The 25,363-nt window shown below is 46.1% G+C and overlaps 1 protein-coding gene and 1 long non-coding RNA gene across 4 annotated transcripts in view; one reads left to right on the top strand and one right to left on the bottom strand.

Moving 5' to 3' along the window:
• SLC28A1 (solute carrier family 28 member 1) overlaps positions 1-25,363 on the top strand; it is a 101,186-nt gene that overhangs the window by 51,400 nt on the left and 24,423 nt on the right. For all 3 annotated transcript variants that reach the window (XM_073652680.1, XM_073652679.1, XM_073652678.1), the window contains 2 exons: positions 530-660; positions 1,305-1,473. In XM_073652680.1, the coding sequence (XP_073508781.1) occupies positions 530-660; positions 1,305-1,473 (300 nt within the window). The remainder of the gene's footprint in view (positions 1-529; positions 661-1,304; positions 1,474-25,363) is intronic.
• LOC141166212 (uncharacterized) lies at positions 253-25,363 on the bottom strand. The gene is made up of 2 exons (XR_012251259.1): positions 25,049-25,363; positions 253-605 (listed from the first exon to the last, which is right to left on the bottom strand). It is a non-coding gene; the product is annotated as an uncharacterized lncRNA (long non-coding RNA).

Raw genomic sequence — 25,363 nt, 5'->3', positions numbered from 1 at the left:
ATGCATTTGACTTGTTGCATAAGTACTGTATAGGTACATATGTGTGTTAATTACAAAAGAAGGAGAGGATAGTGTGGAATGAAAAGAAAACAAAAAGAGCAAAGTCTTTCTGTCAAAGTTATACATTCACAGCTTATAGATATCAGTGGGTAAAACCGTCATTATCTATGGCACCGCACATTGTTGCACAGAACTGTGGTAAAGACCTCTGAGAACACATGTTACAGCAAAAAACAAAATCTATTTACGATCTTAAGGGGTTTAAAAAATATTTATAACAAGTTTTATGCATACAGGAGTACAACATCCATGAGCGAAGGTGGCAACTTTCCTCAGGTAGTACACTTCCCTGACTGAAGGGGGCAGAGTTTGGGCATACTCTTTCCTTGCACCTTCCATTGTACAATTTTGAGAAGAGAGAGGGGTAGTATTTCACAATGTCTGAAAAAATGACCATTCACTTTTGAGGAAGAAATATAGAGAGAGAAATAAATGAAGTATCTTGAATACATGTAAATTATTATTTCAGATTGACCCATCTTCACTTATTGCGGCCTCTGTCATGGCGGCTCCTTGCGCTCTTGCCCTCTCCAAGTTAGTTTATCCTGAAACAGAAGAATCAAAGTTCAAAAGCCAGGATGGCGTCAGGATAGAAAAAGGGTAACTTTTGTATGTTATTAAAGTATACAGTACTGTGCAAACATTTTAGGTATAAGAAAAGCTGCAAAGTAAGAATTAAAAAAATCAGAGTTAAGAGTTAAAAAATAGAGATGTTAATATTTTTATCAGTTAACAAAATGCAAAGGAAATGAATGCAAGAGAAATCTAAATCTAATCAATGTTTCGTGTGTCCAGCTTTTGCCTTCAAAACAGCATCAAAGCACCAATTCTTCTAGGAACAGTTGTACATACTTTTGAAAGAATTTGGCAGGAAGGTTGTTCCAGGCATCTTGGAAAATTAACCACCCTTTAAGTTCTAGTGTCATTGTAGTACCGCTGCACACACAACTCCATGTAATCCCTTCTGCACATGGCTAATTTTTGGACATCTTTACTGGCTTGTGAACAAAATATTTTTGGGGTGGGAAGTGGGGGTTATGTGATATGAGATAAAAGCCCAAAAGGGGCCACCATTTTGCAACTTTTCAAAGGTTTTACACTCATTTTTGAACATAAAAGCTTTGACTCAGGGCTTAAGTATAGATCTGATATACACAATACAACAGGCACATCTAGATAATCCAATTTGAACAATTATCATATTTGACTGCCAATGATTTTTGTATGTTTCTTTGCACCTTAAGGGAAGAAAGAACTGTGTTGGAAGCTGCCAGCAATGGTGCCTCTACCTCTGTCGGTCTAGTAGCAAACATTGCAACCAACTTAATCGCATTCATGGCCTTACTTTCATTTATTAATGCTGCTTTCTCCTGGTTGGGGGGAATGGTGAACTATTCACAACTCACATTACAGGTGAGAAAATGACAACGTGTTAACTTTTGTAGTTTTAAAATGATTGTTACCAATGTTTCTAAGTACTATGTACTATAAATCCATAAAACTTATCTCCACAGTGTATCTCAGCTTTTATTTCTTTAACAAAACTTTGTCTGCAAAAGAGTTCTTGGGTTGTGAAGATAGGCAGACTTGATAGCACATTATTTAGAAGTCCATTGTAACATACTTACCATTTTTTAAAATATTTACCTTAATATGGCTTATATTTGTATAAAAGATTCTCCCTGCTTGAATATCAAATTTATTTATACCATTACATGCTATAACCCTTCTGAGCTTTTCTGTGAATATTGAGACATGGCTGGACATGCAACAGACACAGTAGAAGCTCATAATGTTAGAAGGTTCACATGAACACTAATGACCAAATAATATTTAAGCACAATCATAATGCTAATATCATCATTTCAACCATATATTGTCATTATGGATAAGTTATTGAAGAAACTCCTATGGCATAGTGATCAAAAGAAGATACCCCCATTTTGAAGAAGCGAAGCATGCGAAACACGCGTCGGGGTTGTCCCCTGGGAAAACTGCACTTGCTTTAATATCCTTATGGGTAAGTGATGACTACTCTGCACCTTATAAACATTACATGGGCATGATGTTATTTTGATAGTTAGCCCTATTTTATAGGATCATTATTTTAACTTTTGCACAAACACTGTAACTAATTTTCCTGATTTTTATATATATTCCCCTAAATAGGAAACTATATACTATTGGAGTTGTGCAGTACCATCACAATATCCCATACTTATCTTTGGTTCCATACGTTACCTTGTTTTCTCTTTATCTATCTGTATTATATATATTTTGTATTTATATATGTATCTTTATGCTTAATAAAATATTGTATTTATTTTATGAAGTCGGCACTCCAATTTTCTTCTTTTGATCATAGTAGTTCAGTCTAATGAAAGCACTGGAAGTGACAGGATGGTGAGTGCAGTACAGTGCAGCTCTACAAAGAAAGTGAGGGATTTGTAGCTTCATTCTGTGATTAAATTCCTTATAAAGGAAGAAAAGAATCCTAAAGAAATCCATGGCGTGATGATGCACCTTCCTACCAACAAGTAACGTTTTGGGTCAAGCAGTTTAAATGGGGTAGGGAATCAAATGAAGATGACTCCTTGCTCAGAGCAATCTGATGCTTACGAAGCATCTTCAAAGGAAATGTGCTGAAAAGTGGCGGCCATGATTTTGTAAGAATGTCGGGTTATGATAAGTGTTATAGCTCATGAATTAGGCATTTCAGTTGGCACGGTTTCAAGTATCATTCATGATGCTTTGATGATGTGAAAGGTCAGTTCCCGGTAGGTCCCACAAATGTTGATACCTGAGCAAAAAACATGTCAGCAATTTAGCCAAGAGAATTTAGACATACAGTGCATTGTGAAAGTATTTGGCCCCTTGAACTTTTCTACCTTTTGCCACATTTCTGGCTTCAAACTTAAAGATATAAAATTCAAATTTTTGGGGGGAAGAATCAACAACAAGTGGGACACAATCGTGAAGTGGAACGAAATTTATTGGATATTTTAAACTTTAACAAATTCAAAATTGAAAAGTGGGGCGTGCAATATTATTCGGCCCCGTTGAGTTAATACTTTGTAGAGCCACCTTTTGCTGCGATTACAGCTGCAAGTCGCTTGGGGTATGTCTCTATCAGTTTTTCACATCGAGAGGCTGAAATTCTTGCCCATTCTTCCTTGCAAAACAACTCGAGCTCATTGAGGTTGGATGGAGGGCGTTTGTGAACAGCAGTTTTCAGCGCTTTCCATAGACTCTCGATTGGATTCAGGTCTGGACTTTGACTTGGCCATTCTAACACCTGTATATGTGGCACCCCAGGGGTCTGGTTTCCACAGTAATAGCAATATTATGTCTGAGAGCAGGTGAGAGGTCTCTTGGTCAGGAATCCTATGCATGCCACACCTCCTGCCCAGTCCTGGGAGGGGAAGAACTTCCCCTATATAAAACTGGGGCTGAGGCAGGGTTAGTGAGTTAAGAAGGAGAGTTAAGAAGAGGAGAAGCAGCTATAGGAAAAAGAGATCAGGAGCTCTGGGGAAGTCGCGCTAAAAGGAATCAGGGGCTGGCAGCTGAAGAGCTCGCCCTGATTGAAGAGTTACCACCGGACCCGGAGTCCGAGGCTGTGGGGATTAATCCTTACCCAGCAGCAGAAACCGACCGGCAGGGGATTTCAGGTCCTCTGGCCAAGAAACCCGAAGGCACGGTCACACGCGTGGGACCAGCACCGCCGTCGTGGAGCGGAAGCCACTAGAAGGCCCCGAGTCACCGGCCATACGGGTGAGCACCACACGGTACACTCAGGGACGTGGGCTACTTTTACCCGCCTCTAGCAAGGTAGCCAGAAGAGTACAATTAGTTGGGGAGGCCTACAACTCCGCCTGGCCAGGGGAAATCCCATCTGCTCAAAGACTGACCAGGCCCCGATCGCTAGCCAGTACTCCGAGAGGGTCTATCTTTATCACCAGTAAAGACCCTGAACTACACCGCATCGTCTCTGAGTGGTTCCTGCTACCCCCATCATCCACGTCGGCTGCCCTGAGGCCATACCCCTCCCGTTGGGGGTTATCCCATCCACGCTGCACAATCCTTCCACCGGCCTCAGCGGTCTGCCCTGCAGCGGCAGCTCCATAGCTGCATTCAACGGGTGGCGTAGTCGTCCAACATCTACTGCTAATACTCAGCCACACAGTTTGACTCCCTGGGCACGGACCGGGTCACCGCCACGAGACTACTACCCCCAACAGGCCCGGCTCTGGGTAGTCCCGCGTGCGCAACGCTACACCAAGTAGGCCCAGGGGCGCGTCAACCTTTTGGCGTAGTCGGCAGGATTTCGTGCCCGCAACCACCGGGTACTGCGTGCCTGAAAGAGACTGTTCAAACTTACCAGTGGTGAAGATTCCCGCCATCCGTGGAGGTTTCCCGCCATCCGGCGCCATCTTCTACCTTCTTCCCGCCATCCGCGAAGTTTTCCCGCCATCCGGCGCCATCTTCTGCCTTCGTCCCGCCATCCGTGGAGTTTTCCCGCCGTTGGACGCCATCTTGAAGACGCCGCGCGGGAAGAAGAGGGGCGTGGACTCCGAAAGCGCGCGAGAACTGAAGCCCCGCCTCACGTCCGGACGTTGCGTAAAGGTCCTGGAAGGAGCCCAGCAGACGCCGACGTCACAGGAGCGCGACGGAAGGTCCTCAACCCTGACGATCCACTGCGGAGCCGCGGCCTACGGAAGAGGATCATCGCAAGGTAGGCCACGGTCCACTAGGGGGGGGAGAAAGATGTCGGATACGGAGGAGAGCTTCACTGCCTCAACCCCCGCCAGCGCCACCGCTGCTGCAGTCATGCCTTTCACCATGCCCTATATCCCGGGAGCAGCCTGGCTACCCCAGTACTCAGGGGAGTCACATGCCCTGAATGACTTTAAAGAAAAGCTGGATAGCCTCTTCCAGGTGTACCCCCTCACAGAAGAGCAAAAAGTGAGCATCCTGGTGGCCCAACTAACCGGGGCAGCCCAAAGGGAGGTAAAGTCCTGGCCACCTGGGAGGAGGACTGTCGCAGGGATACTAACCCGGCTGAGGGACACCTTTGATACCCGCACCTCAGCCGAGATTAAGCTTAGATTCTATGGGTGCAAGCAGCGAGCACATGAGAGTATAAGGGACTATGCACTAAACCTACAAGAGGCCCTGAGAGCCATTAAGCAGACCGACCCTGACAGCGTGGGAAACGAGGACAGGCTGTTGACCGAACAATTTATAGAGGGATTATATTGCAATGCCCACCGAACCCAGTTGCGGGCAATGGCCTTACAGGATCCTCATCTAGACTTTGCACAGTTCAAGGACAGAGCCATCCGGGTGCTCCGAGAACCGGCACCGGGTGGCGTTGTGACCCACAGGCGCCCTACTACCGCTTACCACCAGGAGGCGGCGCCCTTGTCGGCAGGGCCTGTGGGGGCTGATGCGCAGGCTTTGAACAATGACCCGGCTCCGGACCTGCACCATCAGGTCCAAGAGCTAGCTAAAAGCGTTGCTGCGCTAACCCGAACTGTGCAGTCTTTACAGGTTTCTGCTCCAGGGAAGATCCAGCTGGCATCCGGACCGGAGGACATCCCGTGGCGTCGACCAAGGAGGACCCCACCGGCCAGAGGAAGACCCAGCGACCGGTACAACGAGGACGGACAACCTATCTGCCGCCGCTGCAATCAATCCGGACATATGGCAAGGTACTGTCCTTTAAACTGGCACAACCTGGGGTAGAGGGCCAACCCCCAGGAAAAAGATCACCAGGCCCATCGAACTGGCGCGACAAATATGTGGGAGGACGTCCAGTCTTGCCTGTGGTACTGGATGGCATCCCTATGAGTGCCCTACTGGACACCGGGTCACAGGTCACCACCATCCCGTACGTGCTCTTCAAGCAGTACTGGAATGACTCGGATATAACCCGCTATCCAGACGACGACTTGAGTATCATCGCCAGTAATGGTCAGCCCGTGCCACAGATCGGATTTAAAGAAATGACCATCAAAATCGGTAGAGTCGAACTGGCAGCACAGGGACTGATCATTGTAGACATTGACAAGCGCGAGAGTCACCCAAAGATAACTCTAGGAACTAATGTGATTGAAAATTGTCTTGCAGAGGTGATTTTCATTTTACAGCAGGTTGCCAAGAACGCCAGCTCCGGCCAGCAGCGAGTGCTCCAGAAAGAGATCCGGGCACTGATGCGACGGCAACAGGTGGAACTCTCCGGTGGTGAGATTGGTAGCGTAAGAATGTGTGACCCTTTCTCTATTGCCATGCCCCCGAAAAGTGAAATGATGATTTGGTGCCGGGCAGCTATTGGTCTGAGAGGTAGAGATTACCAGGCCATGGTAGAACCAGTCTACTCAGACAGTAGGCCCACCATTTTGACAGCACAGGGGGTAGTTGATGTACGCCATGGGAGGGTGCCCGTTCGTATAATAAATATCGGGAAAAGGGAAGTATACCTGCCCCGGTATGCTACGCTAGCCAAATTATATACTATCAACCAAAATTCTATACAGTCTGTGGAACCCTTGCCTCCATCTCACCCGGAGGAAGGTAACGGCTCTACGAAAATAATGGAGGATTGGTGTCAGCAACTACATTTGGGTACTGACTCCACTCCCTCCCACCAGAAACAGGGAGTCTACCGGGTGGTTCGAGAGTACGAGAGAGTGTTTAGTAAACACCCGTTAGACTTCGGGCGAGTCAAGGGGGTAGAACACCACATCCCCACGGGAGACCATCCTCCCATAAAAGAGAGGTATCGACCCGTACCCCCTGCACACTACCAACACGCCAAGGGGATGCTTAGAGACATGAAGGAGGCTGGGGTAATCAGGGATAGCTGTAGCCCCTGGGCAGCTCCACTAGTCTTGGTCAAAAAGAAAGACAACACCATGAGAATGTGTGTAGATTACCGGAAAATTAACCGTATCACACACAAAGATGCGTACCCCTTACCAAGAATAGAGGAGTCTTTGGCTGCTTTAAAATCTGCTAACTTCTTCTCCACCTTGGATCTCACTAGCGGGTACTGGCAGGTTCCTGTAGCAGAGGCGGACCGGGAGAAGACCGCATTCACCACCCCGATGGGACTTAGCGAGTTTACCTGCATGCCGTTCGGACTCTGCAACGCACCAGGAACCTTCCAGCGATTGATGGAATGCTGTCTGGGACACCGAAACTTTGAGACGGTCCTGTTATACCTGGACGATGTCATCGTCTATTCCAAGACCTACGAGGACCACCTGAAACACCTGGCGGAAGTGTTCGAAGCTCTGGCAAGTTACGGCCTAAAGGTGAAACCCTCCAAGTGTCACCTCCTGAAGCCAAAGGTGCAGTACCTGGGACACGTGGTGAGTGCTGATGGAGTGGCTCCCGACCCTGATAAGATCACCGCAATTAAGGAATGGCCAAGCCCCTCCAGCGTAAAGGAAGTGAGGCAGTTCCTCGGGTTGGTAGGCTACTACCGAAGGTTCATTCCCGGTTTCACCAAAAAGGCAGCTCCTATGCAGGACCTCCTGATAGGCCAGTCCAGGAAGGCCAAGAACCAGAAGCCACCCTTCAGATGGGAGAAGCTGGAAGAAGAGTCCTTCCGCCAGCTGAAGATGGCCCTAATGGGGGATGAAATCCTGGCGTACCCTGATTATAGCCAGCCCTTTATCCTCTACACCGACGCCAGTAACATCGGGCTAGGAGCCGTACTGTCCCAGATCCAGCAGGGGAAGGAACGGGTAATTGCTTACGCCAGCCGAAAACTGCGACCCACCGAAAGAAACCCTGAGAATTACAGCTCATTTAAGCTAGAGTTCCTGGCAGTGGTGTGGGCAGTCACCGAACGCTTTAAGCACTACCTCGCTGCTTCCCGGTTCACCGTGTACACGGATAACAACCCGTTGACACACCTGGACACTGCAAGACTCGGTGCCCTAGAGCAGAGATGGATGGCCCGCTTGTCCAACTATGAGTTTACAATCAAATACCGGGCAGGACGCTCCAATACCAACGCGGACGCCCTGTCCAGGATGCCGAACCTACCGGACGTAGGGGAAGATTCAGAGGAACTGGAAGAAGTTGAACTCCCCGCGTTCCACCGTCATGGGACTATCCAGTATTCCCACCGTGTAAGGAGTAAGCAATCCGCTACGTTCAACCCATTACCTCATTACAACTGGGCGGAGACGCAAGACAGTGACCCTGCTGTCCGACTGGTAAAGGAGATGCTGACTCGGCCAGATGCACGCCTTGACCCAGACGCTCCGGAGGAAGCCAAGCAACTGTGGGCTGAGAAGAGTCGACTGTTCCTTTACAAGGGGAAGTTGTGCCGCAGAATGGTTAACTCCCGGACGCATGAACTAATCTGGCAAGTAGTGGTGCCAAGAAGAGACGCAGCTATGGTGATGGAGGCATACCACGACGGAGCTGGGCACTTCGGATGGAAGAAGCTGGAGTTCCTGCTGTGCGGGCGGTTCCATTGGGTAGGCATGAGAGGAACCATCGAGAGGTGGTGCAGAGACTGTGGCCCATGCAACCTAAGAAGGAGGGACCGTGCCAGCCAGAAGACTCCCCTGCAGTCCATCATCACCAGACAGCCGTTGGAACTGGTAGCCTTGGATCATGTAAAACTGACCCCAGGCAGAAGTGGCTACGTCTACGCGTTAACCATCGTGGATCACTACTCCCGGTTCTTGGTTGTCGTCCCCGTCAAGGACTTAACGGCTCAAACAGCAGCTAGAGCCTTCCAGCAGCACTTCTGCCGTCCGCACGGATACCCGGAGCAGGTGCTGACGGACCAGGGGCCTGCCTTTGAAGCGGAAGTCTTCCAGGAGTTCTGCACCCTGTATGGCTGCCGGAAGATAAGAACAACACCCTATCACCCGCAAACTAATGGACTTTGTGAGAAAATGAACCAGGTGGTGATAGATCTTCTGAAAACATTGCCCCTGGAAGAACGTAGTCTGTGGCCTGAAAAGCTGCCCGACCTGGTGGACCTATACAACCACATCCCTGTAGGTTCCACCAACTGTACCCCGGCTTACCTAATGAGGGCAAGACCTGGTAAGCTTCCTGTTGATCTGGAGATGGGAGTCCTGACACCCGAGGACACTTCACCAGAAGCAGACTGGGACACAGAGAGGCAGCAGCAGTACCGGAAAGTACAGGAGAGCGTGGAGCGAAGTCTCTGTCAAGCTAGGGAAAGACAAGAGAAAACTTATAACCAGTATGCTCCCGCTGTTCCCCTGGTGCCCGGAGAGCAGGTCTTGAAGAGGAAAAGACGGCTCCACAAGTTGGACGACCAGTGGGAGAAGGACCCGTACACCGTACTGCCCTCAAGCCACGACAACCCAAAGATCTGTACAATCAGTAAAGACGGAGGGGAAACCACAGCCATTGTATCCCGGGATCACCTGAAGAAGTGTCCCGAACAGCTACGGAACCCTGAAGAGGAACAAGAAGACCCTCGACCCGTAGAGGAAAGGGAAGATATGGTTAGTACTGTGCTCGGAGACTTCCCTCGGTCTTGGACTCAAGTCAATGGTGCTGTTGTGGTACCCGTCCTCACGTTCCTCCAACCAGCATCCCAAGTGCCTACGGAGACACAGGTAGAGCTGGAAGAACAGCCGGTCCAGGAGGCAGAAGACCCCACACAAGCAGACCAGGAGAATCAACCCTCTGCTTATAGTGAGCCTGCCATACCCCTAGTGAGCCAAAGAGTCCGTAGACGGCTGCCCAGTTTACCCTTGACAGCTCCTATACCCTGTAGCTCAGGACCAGTCAGCCAGCTCCGTAGGTCCACTAGGGTCACTAGAGGCCAGTTGCCCATACGGTGGAGGATCTAAATGTTCAAGCTATTTTATTAATGTTTACCTGTTTATTGTTGCTTGTGTATAATTTTGTGTTTCTAGTTATTTGTAGGAGTCTTTGGTGGATTTACCGGGAATCCTTTTTGCATATAGTTGGAGCGTAACCCAGGATGGACTAAAAGACTGATAAGGACTCGGGGCAGGACAGACCCCTACCTGGTTACGTCTCCTTGTTTTGGTGAAATGGACACCTTTGTTTTCTTCAAAGACTGCACCCGGTTGCGGACATGCCGTAACCATCCTAATGTGTTTTTCTTTATTGTACTGTTTTTGTTTTTACTTGTTATGTTTTACAAAAGTATGTTTAGTCCCGGAGTACTAAATTTCACTAGGGGGGAATGTGGCACCCCAGGGGTCTGGTTTCCACAGTAATAGCAATATTATGTCTGAGAGCAGGTGGGAGGTCTCTTGGTCAGGAATCCTATGCATGCCACACCTCCTGCCCAGTCCTGGGAGGGGAAGAACTTCCCCTATATAAAACTGGGGCTGAGGCAGGGTTAGTGAGTTAAGAAGGAGAGTTAAGAAGAGGAGAAGCAGCTATAGGAAAAAGAGATCAGGAGCTCTGGGGAAGTCGTGCTAAAAGGAATCAGGGGCTGGCAGCTGAAGAGCTCGCCCTGATTGAAGAGTTACCACCGGACCCGGAGTCCGAGGCTGTGGGGATTAATCCTTACCCAGCAGCAGAAACCGACCGGCAGGGGATTTCAGGTCCTCTGGCCAAGAAACCCGAAGGCACGGTCACACGCGTGGGACCAGCACCGCCGTCGTGGAGCGGAAGCCACTAGAAGGCCCCGAGTCACCGGCCATACGGGTGAGCACCACACGGTACACTCAGGGACGTGGGCTACTTTTACCCGCCTCTAGCAAGGTAGCCAGAAGAGTACAATTAGTTGGGGAGGCCTACAACTCCGCCTGGCCAGGGGAAATCCCATCTGCTCAAAGACTGACCAGGCCCCGATCGCTAGCCAGTACTCCGGGAGGGTCTATCTTTATCACCAGTAAAGACCCTGAACTACACCACATCGTCTCTGAGTGGTTCCTGCTACCCCCATCATCCACGTCGGCTGCCCTGAGGCCATACCCCTCCCGTTGGGGGTTATCCCATTCACGCTGCACAATCCTTCCACCGGCCTCAGCGGTCTGCCCTGCAGCGGCAGCTCCATAGCTGCATTCAACGGGTGGCGTAGTCGTCCAACATCTACTGCTAATACTCAGCCACACAGTTTGACTCCCTGGGCACGGACCGGGTCACCGCCACGAGACTACTACCCCCAACAGGCCCGGCTCCGGGTAGTCCCCGCGTGCGCAACGCTACACCAAGTAGGCCCAGGGGCGCGTCATATACGTTTATTTTTGAACCATTCCATTGTAGATTTTGCTTCATGTTTGGGATCATTGTCTTGTTGGAAGATAAATCTCCGTCCCAGTCTCGGGTCTTTTGCAGACTCCAACAGGTTTTCTTTCAGAATGGTCCTGTGTTTGGCTCCGTCCATCTTTCCATCAATTTTAACCATCTTCCCTGTCCCTGCTGAAGAAAAGCAGGCCCAAACCATGATGCTGCCACCACCATGTTTGACAGTGGGGATGGTGTTTTGAGGGTGATGAGCTGTGTTGCTTTTACGCCAAACATCGTTTTGCATTGTGGCCAAAAAGTTCGATTTTGGTTTCATCTGACCTTATTCCACATGTTTGGTGTGTCATCCAGGTGGCTTGTGGCAAACTTCAAACAAGACTTTTTATGGATATCTTTGAGAAATGGCTTTCTTCTTGCCACTCTTCCATAAATGTCAGATTTGTACAGTGTAGGACTGATTGTTGTCCTATGGACAAACTCTCCCACCTTAGCTGTAGATCTCTGCAGTTCATCCCGAGTGATCATGGGCCTTTTGGCTGCATCTCTGATCAGTCTTCTCCTTGTTCGAGATGAAAGTTTAGAGGGACGGCCGGGTCTTGGTAGATTTGCAGTGGTCTGATACTCCTTCCATTTCAATATGATCACTTGCACAGTGCTCCTTGAGATGTTTAAAACTTGGGAAATCTTTTTGTATCCAAATCCGGCTTTAAACTTCGCCACAACAGTATCTCGGTCCTGCCTGGTGTGTTTCTTGATCTTCATGATACTCTCTGCACTTGAAACAGAACCATGAGACTATCACAGAGCAGGTGCATTTATACGGAGACTTGATTACACACAGGTGGATTCTATTTATCATTACCAGTCATTTAGGACAACATTGGATCATTCAGAGATCCTCACTGAACTTCTGGAGTGAGTTTGCTGCGCTGAAAGTAAAGGGGCCGAATACTATTGCACGCCCCACTTTTCAGTTTTTAATTTTTTAAGTTTAAAATATCCAATAAATTTCGTTCCCCTTCACGATTGTGTCCCACTTGTTGTTGAATCTTCCCAAAAAAATTAGAATTTTATATCTTTGTTTGAAGCTAGAAATGTGGCAAAAGGTAGAAAAGTTCAAAGGGGCCAAATACTTTCACAATGCACTTGTACTTAGAGAAAATCCAGGAGACTTATATTCACAAATTATTATGGGTGATGAAACATGAGTCCATCATCACGATCCTGAGGCCAAACAAGAGTCCATGTAGTGGAAGTACAAGGGGTCACCAACTCCAAAGAAATTTTGTATCTAGCAGTTACCTGAAAAGATCTTGGCAACAGTTTTTTGGGATACAAAAAGCATTTTATTACTAGAAATTATGCCACGCAAGACAATTACTTGAGACACCTATGCTTCAACAATGAAGGCAATACGTGAGGCAATCAAAGGAAAAACGCTGTGGGAAGTTGTCGGCAGGTAAGTTGAAGCTTCACGACAATGTTCCAGCTCACAAGTCCCTCAAATTACAGGCTGCTATCAGGGAATGCTGCTTCATGGAGCTTAGCCATCCACCTTACAATCCACACATGGCTCCCAGTGATTACTTTCTATTTTGTAACCTGAAGACATTTCTGCATGGGCAACGATTTTCTGATGATAATGCAGTCAAAGAGGCAATAACAAGGCTCTTGCAGTAGCAAGAAGTCTCCTTTTATTCTGAGGGCATCTGATCACTGGAGGCAAAGTTGAATAGGTGTGTTGAAGTCAAGGGGAATTACATTGCAAAGTAGTAACTTCAATTTTCTAAGAAAATTTTGTTTTCATATTCCCACAATGCTTTTTGCAGCTTTTTTTTTCCCAAAGCACGCGTTCGTATATCACGTATGAGCGCTATCCTTGTTTTTCACTGATACCACTCATACCTATGATAGTTTATGGGGCTGTTCACATGTCCATGATTTTTTTAATGGACTGAGTGATTCATGCAAAATTAGGGAGACCTGTCAGATATTGATCCGAGTGTTGGATCAAACTCTGCAATTAATGTCCATTTTTTTATGAACTAATAGATAACATTTGGGCTTCATTCAATGCATATTTAAGGGGATGTTGTCACTCCTCTATTTTTTTTTTATAAAGAAGGAATTGGCTAAGAGGGAACCTGAGTTAGAAAATAACTGCTCTGAACTGGAAAGGATCTACATTACTACTACAAGCGATGTAAATACAGTAGCTTGGCTTCAAGCAGTTAGGCAGTATTTATCATATTTGCGAGATAAAAATAAGAGAAGATTATTCTTCATGAATCAGAAATACTTCAAACAGGCCAATAAGTCCACTATCTTATTAGCCCATATTATTTACCAAAATAATTAGTCTCTGCCAATCGTTAAGATCCGTACACTGGAGAACTCAGTAGCTACTTCCACCGACTTTATCCTAGAAATATTTTTGATCCATTACCAGAATTTATATAAATCTAAATCAACATATACAGAAGAGGAAATCCAGGTTTATCTCAATGATATTAAATTCTCACAATTATCTGCAGAACAAACTGCAGTCTTAGATGCTAATTTGACAATGGATGAATTGGTGGAGGCCTTGTCTGACATGCCTTGCCCCTAGCTATCTGGTCTGAATGGATTGCTTCTTGAAATTTACACCCAGTATAGAAAGGAGATTTTGCCTTCCCTGCTGGAGATATACAAGTCCTCCTTTGAGGCAGGTACGCTTCCAAGTTTTTTCTATAAGGCATCTATAGTGATATTACTAAAGCCTGATAAAGATAAGTTGGAATTCGGCTCCTATAGACCTATTTTTTCTTATTGAATATGGATAATACACTTCTTACAAAAATACTAGCTAATAGATTAAGCAAGGTTATGGCTAGTCCGGTTTTATACTAGGAAGAGGATAATTTGATGAGAGCCCAGATTGTGTCACAAATTGGGGTGGGGATGGGCCTTGGCTTCTTTCCATGCAGCCAAGGCCTTTGATTCTATAGAATTGCCATTTCTTACAAAAGTATTGCATACATTTGGGTTTATTAAATGGATTTCTATAATTTACAATAGGGAAAATATATATATTCTTGTACCGTGTTAGCCAGTAGATAGAAAAATATTTAGATTTGAGAGTCCTCAGTGGTTGATACCTTTTAATGGCTAACTGAAAAGATGGAAACAAATTGCAAGCTTTCGAGACTACTTTGGTCTCTTCATCAGGCTAGCATAAATCTGAAGTCACTTATTTATACACAATAAGACACCAAAAATAATGCAATAGATAAGACAGGTGATGAAAAGCAGAGTTATTATGGAAGAGATAAACAGTTCTGGCTATAAATATTTTAGCAGTTAATAGAGAAGGAGTGTGAAGGTTTTATTGTCCTGTGACTAGGTCCAGTGTTGTGATGGCCTCACAAGTCTGAGGGGTACATTCCTTAGTTGATGTAGAATGACATAAATCCATGCGACACATTCATTCCTGCTCTGAAAGTGTTAAAGGTCACCATCAGTTTATATTCTGAGATTCTTCTTTCTCTTTGAGATTTGAAGTTACCTGTTAATACCAGTAATTTCATGTCTTTTATGCTGTGATCAGGGCAACAAAAATGCTTGGCTACAGGCAGATCTATTCTTTTTTCTTTTATTGTGTGGCGATAATGGTTCATCCTTGTTCTAAGTTTTTGCCCTGTCTCCCCTACATAAAGACCCCCAGCTGGACATTCCTGATGTGAATTGGGGATCTTTATCTTGTCTGTGGTCATTATAAATGGACAGGTTTTACATTTTTTCTGTTTGCAAGGAAAGGTACCTGTAGCTGGAGGAGTTGACAGGGAGCTTCTGACAATGATGCTTCTTAGATTTGGGGGCTGCCTGAAACACAGAAGTGGGGGGTCTGGAAATATGGATTGTAATCGGGCATCTTTTTGTAGTAGGGGTTGTAGTTTCCGTGCAGCTCTCCTTTAGCGCCTCCAGATTTGGATTGTAGGTGACTACTATAGGCACCCGGTTGCTTTCTTGTTTGGTTTTGTAATGTAGGAGATGATTCCTTGATATTCTGGTGGCTCTTGTAATCTGGTTCTCAATTGTTCTTGGATGGTAACCCTGATTCAAAAAGGTCTTTCTGAGGCCATCAAGGTGTTTGTCTCTATCCATCTGGTTGGAACATATTCGATTGTATCTGATGGCTTGGCTGTAAACAATAGAGTTTTTTATGTGTTTTGGATGGAAACTGTCCCATTTAAGGTATGTAGGACTGTCGATTGGTTTCCGGTACAAGGATGTCTCTATTTCATTGTTCTATAGCTTGATGATGGCTTCTAAAAAGTTAATTTCAGTACAGGAGTAGTTGAGTGTTAGGTTGATGGTGGGATGAAATCGATTAAAGTGTTCATAGAACGTCTTCAGCTGTTGCTCAGACCCCGTCCAGATGATTAAAATATCGTCAATGAAACGATAGTAGGCCAGAGGCCGGATGGGACATGAACTTAGTAGGATGGGGCAAAAACTTAGGACAAGGATGAATCATCATCGCCACACAATTAAAGAAAAAAAGAATAGATCTACCTGTAGCCAAGCATTTTTGTTCCCTTGATCACAGCATAAAAGACATGAAATTACTGGTATTAAAAGGTAACTTCAAATCTCAAAGAGAAAGAAGAATCTCAGAATGTAAACTGATGATGACCTTTAACACTTTCAGAGCAGGAATGAATGTGTCACATGGATTTATGTCATTCTATATCAACTAAGGAATGTGACCCTCAGACTTGTGAGGCCATCACAACACTGGACCTAGTCACAGTACAATAAAACCTTCACACTCCTTATGTATTAACTGCTAAAATATTTATAGCCAGAACTGATTATCTCTTCCATAATAACTCTGCTTTTCATCACCTGTCTTATCTATTGCATTATTTTTGTGTCTTAGGCTATGTGCCCACGATGCAGAAATGCTCCGGATTTTTCCTGAGCGTTTCTGCATCTCCCCTGGCAGAAAAACGCATGCGGATTGTACATGCATTTTTCCTGCCAGGGACATGCGGATGTGAAGCGTTCTTCACATGCATTTCCGCATGCGGGTTGACAAGCGCTTTCCAAGCGATTTTTAGCATCACTTGGAAAGTGCTTGTCAACTTGGTCACACTATATAAATCCATGCAAACGGCATGGATTTATATAGTGTGACCCCAAAGAATGGTTAAAAATAAGTCTCCTCTCCTCTAGACCCGTGTACCATCCGCACATTGAAACGCATGGAATGCGCATCTATATATACAGTGATGCGGAATCCATGCGTTCCAATGCAAGTCAATGGCGACTAAAACGCAGCGCTTCAGCAAAATAATTGGTAGTACTGCGTTTTTTTCCGCAATGATAATCCGCAGCGGAAATTATCATTGGGGAACATGGCAGGCCTTCTACCATTCGTTTTTTAAGCGTTTCTGCAGCGTTTTTGCCGCTGCGGAAACGCTTAAAAAACGCATCGTGGGCACACAGCCTTATTGTGTATAAATATGTGACTCTTCAGATTTTGTGGTATACTAGCCTGATGAAGAGACCAAGGTAGTGTCGAAAGCTTGCAATTTGTTACCATCTTTTCAGTTAGCCATTAAAAGGTATCAACCACTGAGGACTCTCAAATCTACTGTAAATATTTTTCTATAATTTACAAAAACCCTAAAGCAGCTATTTAACTAACTGGTTCAATATCTGCCTATTTTCCCCTATACAGGGACACTCGTCAAGGGTGTGCCTTATCACTTTTTTGTTTGCGCTGGTCATAGAGCCATTGGCTATATGTATCAGATCAAACCAAATTTATAGAGTTGTAATTCACAAATCTGGAGCGGATCGTCTGGCCTTGTATGCAGATGATCTTTTATGATTTGTACCATCACCAAATAAAATCATCCCAAGGGCCATAGACCTAATTGATCAATATGGGGATATTCTGGTCTCTTAATAAACTGGAAGAAGTCGTTCCTGCTATATCTTTTTCCCCAAAGATCCAACGTATTGAATTCTATGGTATTAGGTTTAAGTGTGGTAAATCAATTCAAATACCTAGGTATTTTTAAATCTAGTATACCCTTGGAGATGATCACTCTTGATGTTTCCCCTTTGATTCCCTTATTTAAGGATACATTTAAATTATGGGCTGCCTTCAAAGTGGACAGAATTAACCTGATTAAAATGATTGTCCAATATATTTTTATATAGATACCAAAATCCTTTTTTCAAACTTTTGACTCAATGATCATCTCCTTTGTGTGGGAATCTTCTAGATCCAAGTTACAATTGGCAAAATTACAAAGACCCAAAGCATGTGCTGGAATGGCACTCCCTAATATGTTCTTATATCAAGCCCGCTTAAATATTTAGGGCCTTGGGATCAGGCCGATATGACTAAAACACCTGAAAGCTACTTAGGGTATTCCTGGATTCTAGACTCTTATGGCCTATGTTAGAAAATCAAAACTGTCCGAGCAACAACAAACTACCATTCATAAATTGGCCAGGAGAGTATGGATGGAAGCTAAAAAGTATATAATTACAGGGATATCCCATTGAAGACCCCACTGTGGCATAACCTTGGACTACACCATTTTGAAATACTCCAGAATTTTGAATTGTGAAACAAAAGATAATGTATTTTGCTCCTTTGCACAATTATAATTCAGATTCCAAATACATAACTCCTATTTTTATAAATATCTACAAATACATCATGCTTTTCATTCACAGTTTTCTGGCAGATGTGTTTTTTTCTTCTTTTCCGCTAATTAGGATTGTCAAATCTCATGTTCCAGGTGGATTGATCTCTAGGCTATATTCCTCACTCATACATATAATATGATACGATACTGTAATTTCCTTCGGGATCAATAAAGTGTATCACAGCAGCAGAACATAGACATGAATTACAACATAACAGTAGAGTTTTTCAGGTATAATCTCATACACTCCTAATCATGACTTGTCAGTACGCTATACCATTAGAACGCCAATAATACCCCAGTCACTTGGAGAATTTCACACTTAGGTAGTTGTTGTATCTTCCCATAGCAGTCGGCATGAACGATTTCCTGCATCTTTCCTTAGTAGGATTAGACAGTTACTGTAGGTGCTCCTCTGCCTCATGAACAGCTCCTATAATGGGTGTGCGCTATTGCTCATTATCGCCAAACACTTCTGAATTCTTTCCTCCACTACCTCCTCAAAAGTATTAAAATGGTGGCCAGCAGCGGAGCTTCCCTTCTTGATAAGCTTATTAGCATCAGACAGATGTCACTTGCCACTACAGACTAGTAGAATATTTCTAACATTTTGCTGCAAACATTAAACGACCTTAGTTTCTGTCGGAAGTACAGTTTGCTCATCCCCTTCTAAATTTTCTCTGTATGCTACCTCCAGTCCAGTTTGCTGTCCAAGTGGACCCCCAAATATTTCTGACTCTCTACCTGCTCCACCTCCTAACCAGCAATAGTGACAGGTGAACAGTCCATCTTTCTCCTGCTATAATTCATCACCAGCTCCTTAGTTTTCTTTATGTTTAGTTGTAAATAGTTAGCCTGGCACCAATCCACAAAATTTGACACCACCCTCCTATATTCCTCTTCACCCCGGCAACCCTAATGCATTCGACTACAACAGAGTCATCCAGGAATTTTAGAGGTGGCCAAAAACAGATTTATACTGAAAATCTGCTGTATACAATATGAAAAGAAAGGGCACCGTTCCCTGAGGGGCACCTACACTACTCTATAATCTGCCACACACAACCGCTCCCATCTGTACAAACTGGGGCCTGTCTGATGGGTAGTCCGTTATCCAATTTCTCATCCCCTCCTCCACCATTTGATCAGTCATCTTGCATAGTAAGAGTGTCTGTAAGGTATTGAACGCACTGGAGAAGTCAAAGAATATTGCTTGTACAGTGGTTCCATCATTGTTACATACAGTACATTCAATTTTGGACAGAGACATAACCGCATCGTCCACCCCCAATCTATGCTGGTATGCAAACTGCAGGGGGTCAGCAAAAGCCCTCACTCTCAGACTCAAGTAAGCAAGCATTAATCTTTCTAAGGACATCATAGCATACGATTTTAAGCAGGGGCGGATTAAGAGAAGCCAGGGCCCCCCCCCCCGGGCACCTGATATATTACGTGACATGTCACATGATCCCCTTTGATAGATCATGTGAGTAACACACAGATGCTTTGATCACATCTGTAGACGGAAAACGACGGAATTTTTTTTCCATTATGTACAGCCCTACACATAACATAGCGCTATACATAATAGAGCAGCGGTGGGAGATTATTTTTCCCAAGGGGCCACATGAGAGACTGTGACTGTTGTGGAGGCCAAACCAAGAGGCTGAAATTAATTCTGCTCAATATTAATAATATTAACAAAATAATAAAAACTAATATTAATTGTATGACTTAATATTGAGCAGTTTTAAGTATGCTGACATCCCCCTATATACTGTATGAGCCCCCATATAACTCCCTAGATACAGTATGAGCCCCCACACTGCCACCTACATACAGTATGAGCCCCCACATAGCCTCCTAGATACAGTAGGAGCCCCCACATAGCCCCCTATATACAGTATAGGCCCTCACATAGCCTCCTAGATACAGTAAGAGCCCCCACATAGCTCCCTATATACAGTAAGAGCCCGCACATAGCTCCCTATATACAATAGAAGCCTGCACATAGCTCCCTATATACAATAGGAGCCCGCACATAGCTCCCTTTATACAGTATGAGCTCCCACATAGCTCCCTATATAGAGTAAGAGCCCGCACATAGCTCCCTATATACAATAGGAGCCCGCACATAGCTCCCTATATACAGTAAGAACCCGCACATACAGTACAGACCAAAAGTTTGGACACACCTTCTCATTTATATATTTTTCTGTATTTTCATGACTATGAAAATTGTACATTCACACTGAAGGTATCAAAACTATGAATTAACACATGTGGAATTATATAGTTAACAAAAAAGTGTGAAACAACTGAAAATATGTCTTATATTCTAGGTTCTTCAAAGTAGCCACCTTTTGCTTTGATGACTGCTTTGCACACTCTTGGCATTCTCTTGATGAGCTTCAAGAGGTAGTCACCGGAAATGGTTTTCACTTCACAGGTGTGCCATGTCAGGTTTAATAAGTGGGATTTCTTGCCTTATAAATGGGGTTGGGACCATCAGTTGCGTTGTGCAGAAGTCAGGTGGATACACAGCTGATAGTACTACTGAATAGACTGTTAGAATTTGTATTATGGCAAGAAAAAAGCAGCTAAGTAAAGAAAAACGAGTGACCATCATTACTTTAAGAAATGAATGTCAGTCAGTCCGAAAAATTGGGAAAACCTTAAAAGTGTCCCCAAGTGCAGTTGCAAAAACCATCAAGCGCTACAAAGAAACTGGCTCACATGAGGACCGCCCCAGGAAAGGAAGACCAAGAGTCACCTCTGCTTCTGAGGATAAGTTTATCCGAGTCACCAGCCTCAGAAATCGCAGGTTAACAGCAGCTCAGATTAGAGACCAGGTCAATGCCACACAGAGTTCTAGCAGCAGACACATCTCTACAACAACTGTTAAGAGCAGAGACTTTGTGCAGCAGGCCTTCAAGGTAATATAGCAGCTAGGAAACCACAGCTTAGGACAGGCAACAAGCAGAAGAGACATGTTTGGGCTAAAGAACACAAGGAATGGACATTAGACCAGTGGAAATCTGTGCTTTGGTCTGATGAGTCCAAATTTGAGATCTTTGATTCCAACCACCGTGTCTTTGTGCGACGCAGAAAAGGTGAACGGTTGGACTCTACATGCCTGGTTCCCACCGTGAAGCATGGAGGAGGAGGTGTGATGGTGTGGGGGTGCTTTGCTGGTGACACTGTTGGGGATTTATTCAAAATTGAAGGCATACTGAACCAGCATGGCTACCACAGCATCTTGCAGCGGCATGCTATTCCATCCGGTTTGCGTTTAGTTGGACCATCATTTATTTTTCAACAGGACAATGACCCCAAGCACACCTCCAGGCTGTGTAAGGGCTATTTGACCAAGAGGGAGAGTGATGGGGTGCTACGCCAGATGACCTGGCCTCCACAGTCACCAGACCTGAACCCAATCGAGATGGTTTGGGGTGAGCTGGACCGCAGAGTGAAGGCAAAAGGGCCAACAAGTGCTAAGCATCTCTGGGAACTCCTTCAAGATTGTTGGAAGACCATTTCTGGTGACTACCTCTTGAAACTCATCAAAAGAATGCCAAGAGTGTGCAAAGCAGTCATCAAAGCAAAAGGTGGCTACTTTGAAGAACCTAGAATATAAGACATATTTTCAATTGTTTCACACTTTTTTGTTAACTATATAATTCCACATGTGTTAATTCATAGTTTTGATGCCTTCAGTGTGAATGTACAATTTTCATAGTCATGAAAATACAGAAAAATCTTTCAATGAGAAGTTGTGTCCAAACTTTTGGTCTGTACTGTAGCTCCCTATATACAGTAAGACAGTAAGAGCCTGCACATAGCTCCCTATATACAATAGGGCCCGCACATAGCTCCCTATATACAATAGGGCCCGCATGACGCGCCCCCAGAGCCGTGGGGTACTCGGCAGCCGGGCCTTTGGGTTCTGGTGGGGGATATCACGGTGGCTGGCCTGGTCCGTGGCCCAGGGCGGTCAACGAAAAGAAAGGGGAAATTGGGTTTATATGGGGTTTTGGAATAGTTTGTGATGCCACCTGTGGTGCCTGGTAAGGACTACCAGCGCTGCGACAGTCCTCTGAGGCAGATGTTAGGGCAGCTTATGATGGAACGGCTCCCCACAGGTGGAGCGGGCCTCAGGGCAGCGTGGGGGAATGGATGGTGGTACAGGTGAGAGACGGCCAGGACGGTTCAAGGAGAAATGACAGACACTCACACGGGGGTTCGCTTCGGTACCTTTACTGGTGTAGATGCAGGTATGTTCCAGGGTACTCGGTAGGAAGGGTGCACTTCTGGACTCTCCACAGTGAGCGGGTATAGGGCCTCCTCATCCGTTGCTTTCACTTGCTAAGCTTCTGACCTGCCTGGAGCTAGGCCTGGCTTAATTACTGTCTCTCTCTCTCTTGCACCTGCTGACCTGGTGGTAGGGCCTTCTCTTGGAGATCACTCTCCCTGGACGCTGGGGCCTCCGTGACTCCTAGCCCTGGTACGGTAGTCAGCGTTGGTCGACCTGGGACTTGTAGTCCTCCGGGTATCCAGTGATCCCTACTGGCTATAAAGGGACCCTGTAGGCGCGGACCCGGTGTCCGGTGTATGGTTCGGGGTGAGCCTGGTACGCTCCTCTGCCCCCTCGTTACTTCTCTCCTCTGCTTCTTGCCTCCGGCCACACTCGGGGCCCCTCAGGCTTCTACTCATGCTGTAGGCCGTGGCTCGCCTAAGCACAGCAGCCAGCGTGCTGCGTCTTCACTGATCTCTTAGTGTCAGCACACTCTGACTACCTAACTCCACCCTCCAGTTTTTATATCCCTAATGGGGCCCCCTCTGGTGGTCTGAGGTGGTAGGGTGGAGGTGTGTGAATGTGTGAGGCCTCTTGTGGAGAAGTCCATCCATGCACCCTACTGGGTTCTGTGGCACCTGTGCGCTGCAGGGCACCACACGCACATAGCTCCCTTTATACAGTATGAGCCCCCACATACCTCCCTATATACAATAGGAGCCCGCACATAGCTCCCTATATACAATAGGAGCCCGCACATAGCTCCCTATATACAATAAGAGCCCGCACATAGCTCCCTATATACAATAAGAGCCCGCATATAGCTCCCTATATACAATAAATGCCCCCACATAGCTCCCTTTATACAGTATGAGCCCCCACATAGCTCCCTATATACAGTAAGAGCCCGTACATAGCTCCCTATATACAGTAAGAGCCCGCACATAGCTCCCTATGTACAGTAAGTGCCTGCACATAGCTCCCTTTATACAGTATGAGCCCCCACATAGCTCTCTATATACAGTAAGAGCCCATACATAGCTCCCTATATACAGTAAGAGCCCGCACATAGCTCCCTATATACAATAGGAGCCAGCACCTAGCTCCCTATATACAATAAGTGCCGGCACATAGCTCCCTATATACAGTATGAGCCCGTACATAGCTCCCTTCTCTGATCGACTGTTGGTTCCACAGCCAGCTCAGAGAATGGTCGAATGCAAAATGCAGCTGCCTGGGAGACACCTCTGACCACCGCATGAGGTGGCCCGAAAGCACCCCCCTCACGAATGTACCCAGGTCACATGCCCCCCCCCCTGATCGATTCCTGTAGGTATGGCCCAGTACAGTCTATATGACAATACATGACTGGTATCTATAGTACAATCAGGGAAGTGTCCTTATGTCAGAAGCCTCTATAGACTGCGCAAGTGTAATACCTGCGCAGTCTGGCCGCAGACAGAAAGACACATCTACATCCCAGACAGGGATCGTGGTATGCATAAGCACTGAGCGCATACCGCGATCTCCAGCACCATAAACACATACTTGTTCGGTCCAGTCATCTCTGGAGAGGCCGGGGGAAGAGTGTGGTGCCAAAATCGGCACCTGCGTATAGCGCGATTTTCGGCGGCATTTTAATGAAGACAAATATGCACAGTGTCTTCAACAAAATGGACAGCGTGGCATGCGCGTATTCTGGCGCCATTTTGTTGAATACACTCTGCACAATTGTATTCATTAAAATGAAAACGGATATCGCGCTATGCGCGGGCGCAGATTCCGGCGCAATTTTTGTGAAATAACGCAGGCGAAACGCTGCAGTGGAGAGGTGGAAAGGCAAGTAGGAGTCTTTTTTTTATTTTTATTTATTTATGGATGGGGGAGTACATATCAGGATGGGTGACTAGGGGGGGGGGGGCATGGACCAGAATGGGGGAGCATATACCAGGATGGGGAAGCATATACTAGGATGGAAGAGTATATACCAGGATGGGGGAGCAGGCATGGGGAGCATATACCAGGATGGGGGACCAGGATAAGGGGGTCCATGGACCAGGATGGGGTAGTATATACCAGGATGGTGGACCAGGATGGGGAGGGGGGCATGGACCAGGATGGGGAGTATATGCCAGGATGGGGGAGTATATACCAGGATGGGGGAGTATATACCAGGATGGGGGACCAGGATGTAGGAGCATATACCAATAAAAAAGCTTGCCACCCGGGCGTAGAACGGGTTCAACAGCTAGTATGATATACTGTGATACAGACATCAGATGTTATATACTATACACATTGTTATATTCCATCTGATGTCTGTACCACAGTATACACTGTACACACTTATCTGTATACTGGATGACATTTTTTGTACAGGGATATACACTGTACTGATCACACCTAGACCTGCCTACAGGACCGCACATATTCTATATGGAGCAGTATAGTATGTGATGTCCTGTAGGTTCAGGGTTGATCAGTCAGTGTGGGATCCTGTATGCGATGTCTGTGGATGCTCTGCTGGGGCTCACTGTGATTTATTGCAGGACTCTGAATTTTGTTGCAGATCTGGTGATGCTTGAGCCAATGACCCAGAGTGACCTGATCTGCAGCAAAGGTCAGACTCCGGCAATAAGTCACACAGAGCCCCAGCAGAGCGACTGCTGACCTGACACTAAGGGATCTGTGTGAACTCATCAGGAGGAGAGCAGCATCCTGCAGCCCCCTCCTCAATCCTCATATTTACCGCCATCCACTGAGGTCTGCTGCACGAGCTCCTCTCCAGCAAGCTGATGCTCCTCTCCAGCAGGTTGATGAGCTCCAGGCGCCGCTGTGTGACGTCAGCTCTGGAGACGCAGGCCACAGCGTGCAGGGGGCGAGTCTGTCTCCCTGATGCGGCTGGCGTCTAAGGCACAGTGCGCTCCCCCTCTGCCGAAAACATTATAATGAGGGCAATCTGGCCATGGGCCCCCTGGAGGCCCGGGCAGTAGCCCAGATGGCCCTCATTATAATCCGCCTATGATTTTAAGGCTACAAGGCGATAGTCGTTTAGGGATGCGGC

This window comes from Phyllobates terribilis, unplaced genomic scaffold (assembly GCF_046119375.1).
Source record: "Phyllobates terribilis strain yellow unplaced genomic scaffold, ASM4611937v1 Scaffold_11__3_contigs__length_659146591, whole genome shotgun sequence".
Classification (NCBI taxonomy): domain Eukaryota; kingdom Metazoa; phylum Chordata; class Amphibia; order Anura; family Dendrobatidae; genus Phyllobates; species Phyllobates terribilis.
Note: the sequence above shows the minus strand (reverse complement) of the source record. Positions and strands in the feature narration are given on the sequence as shown.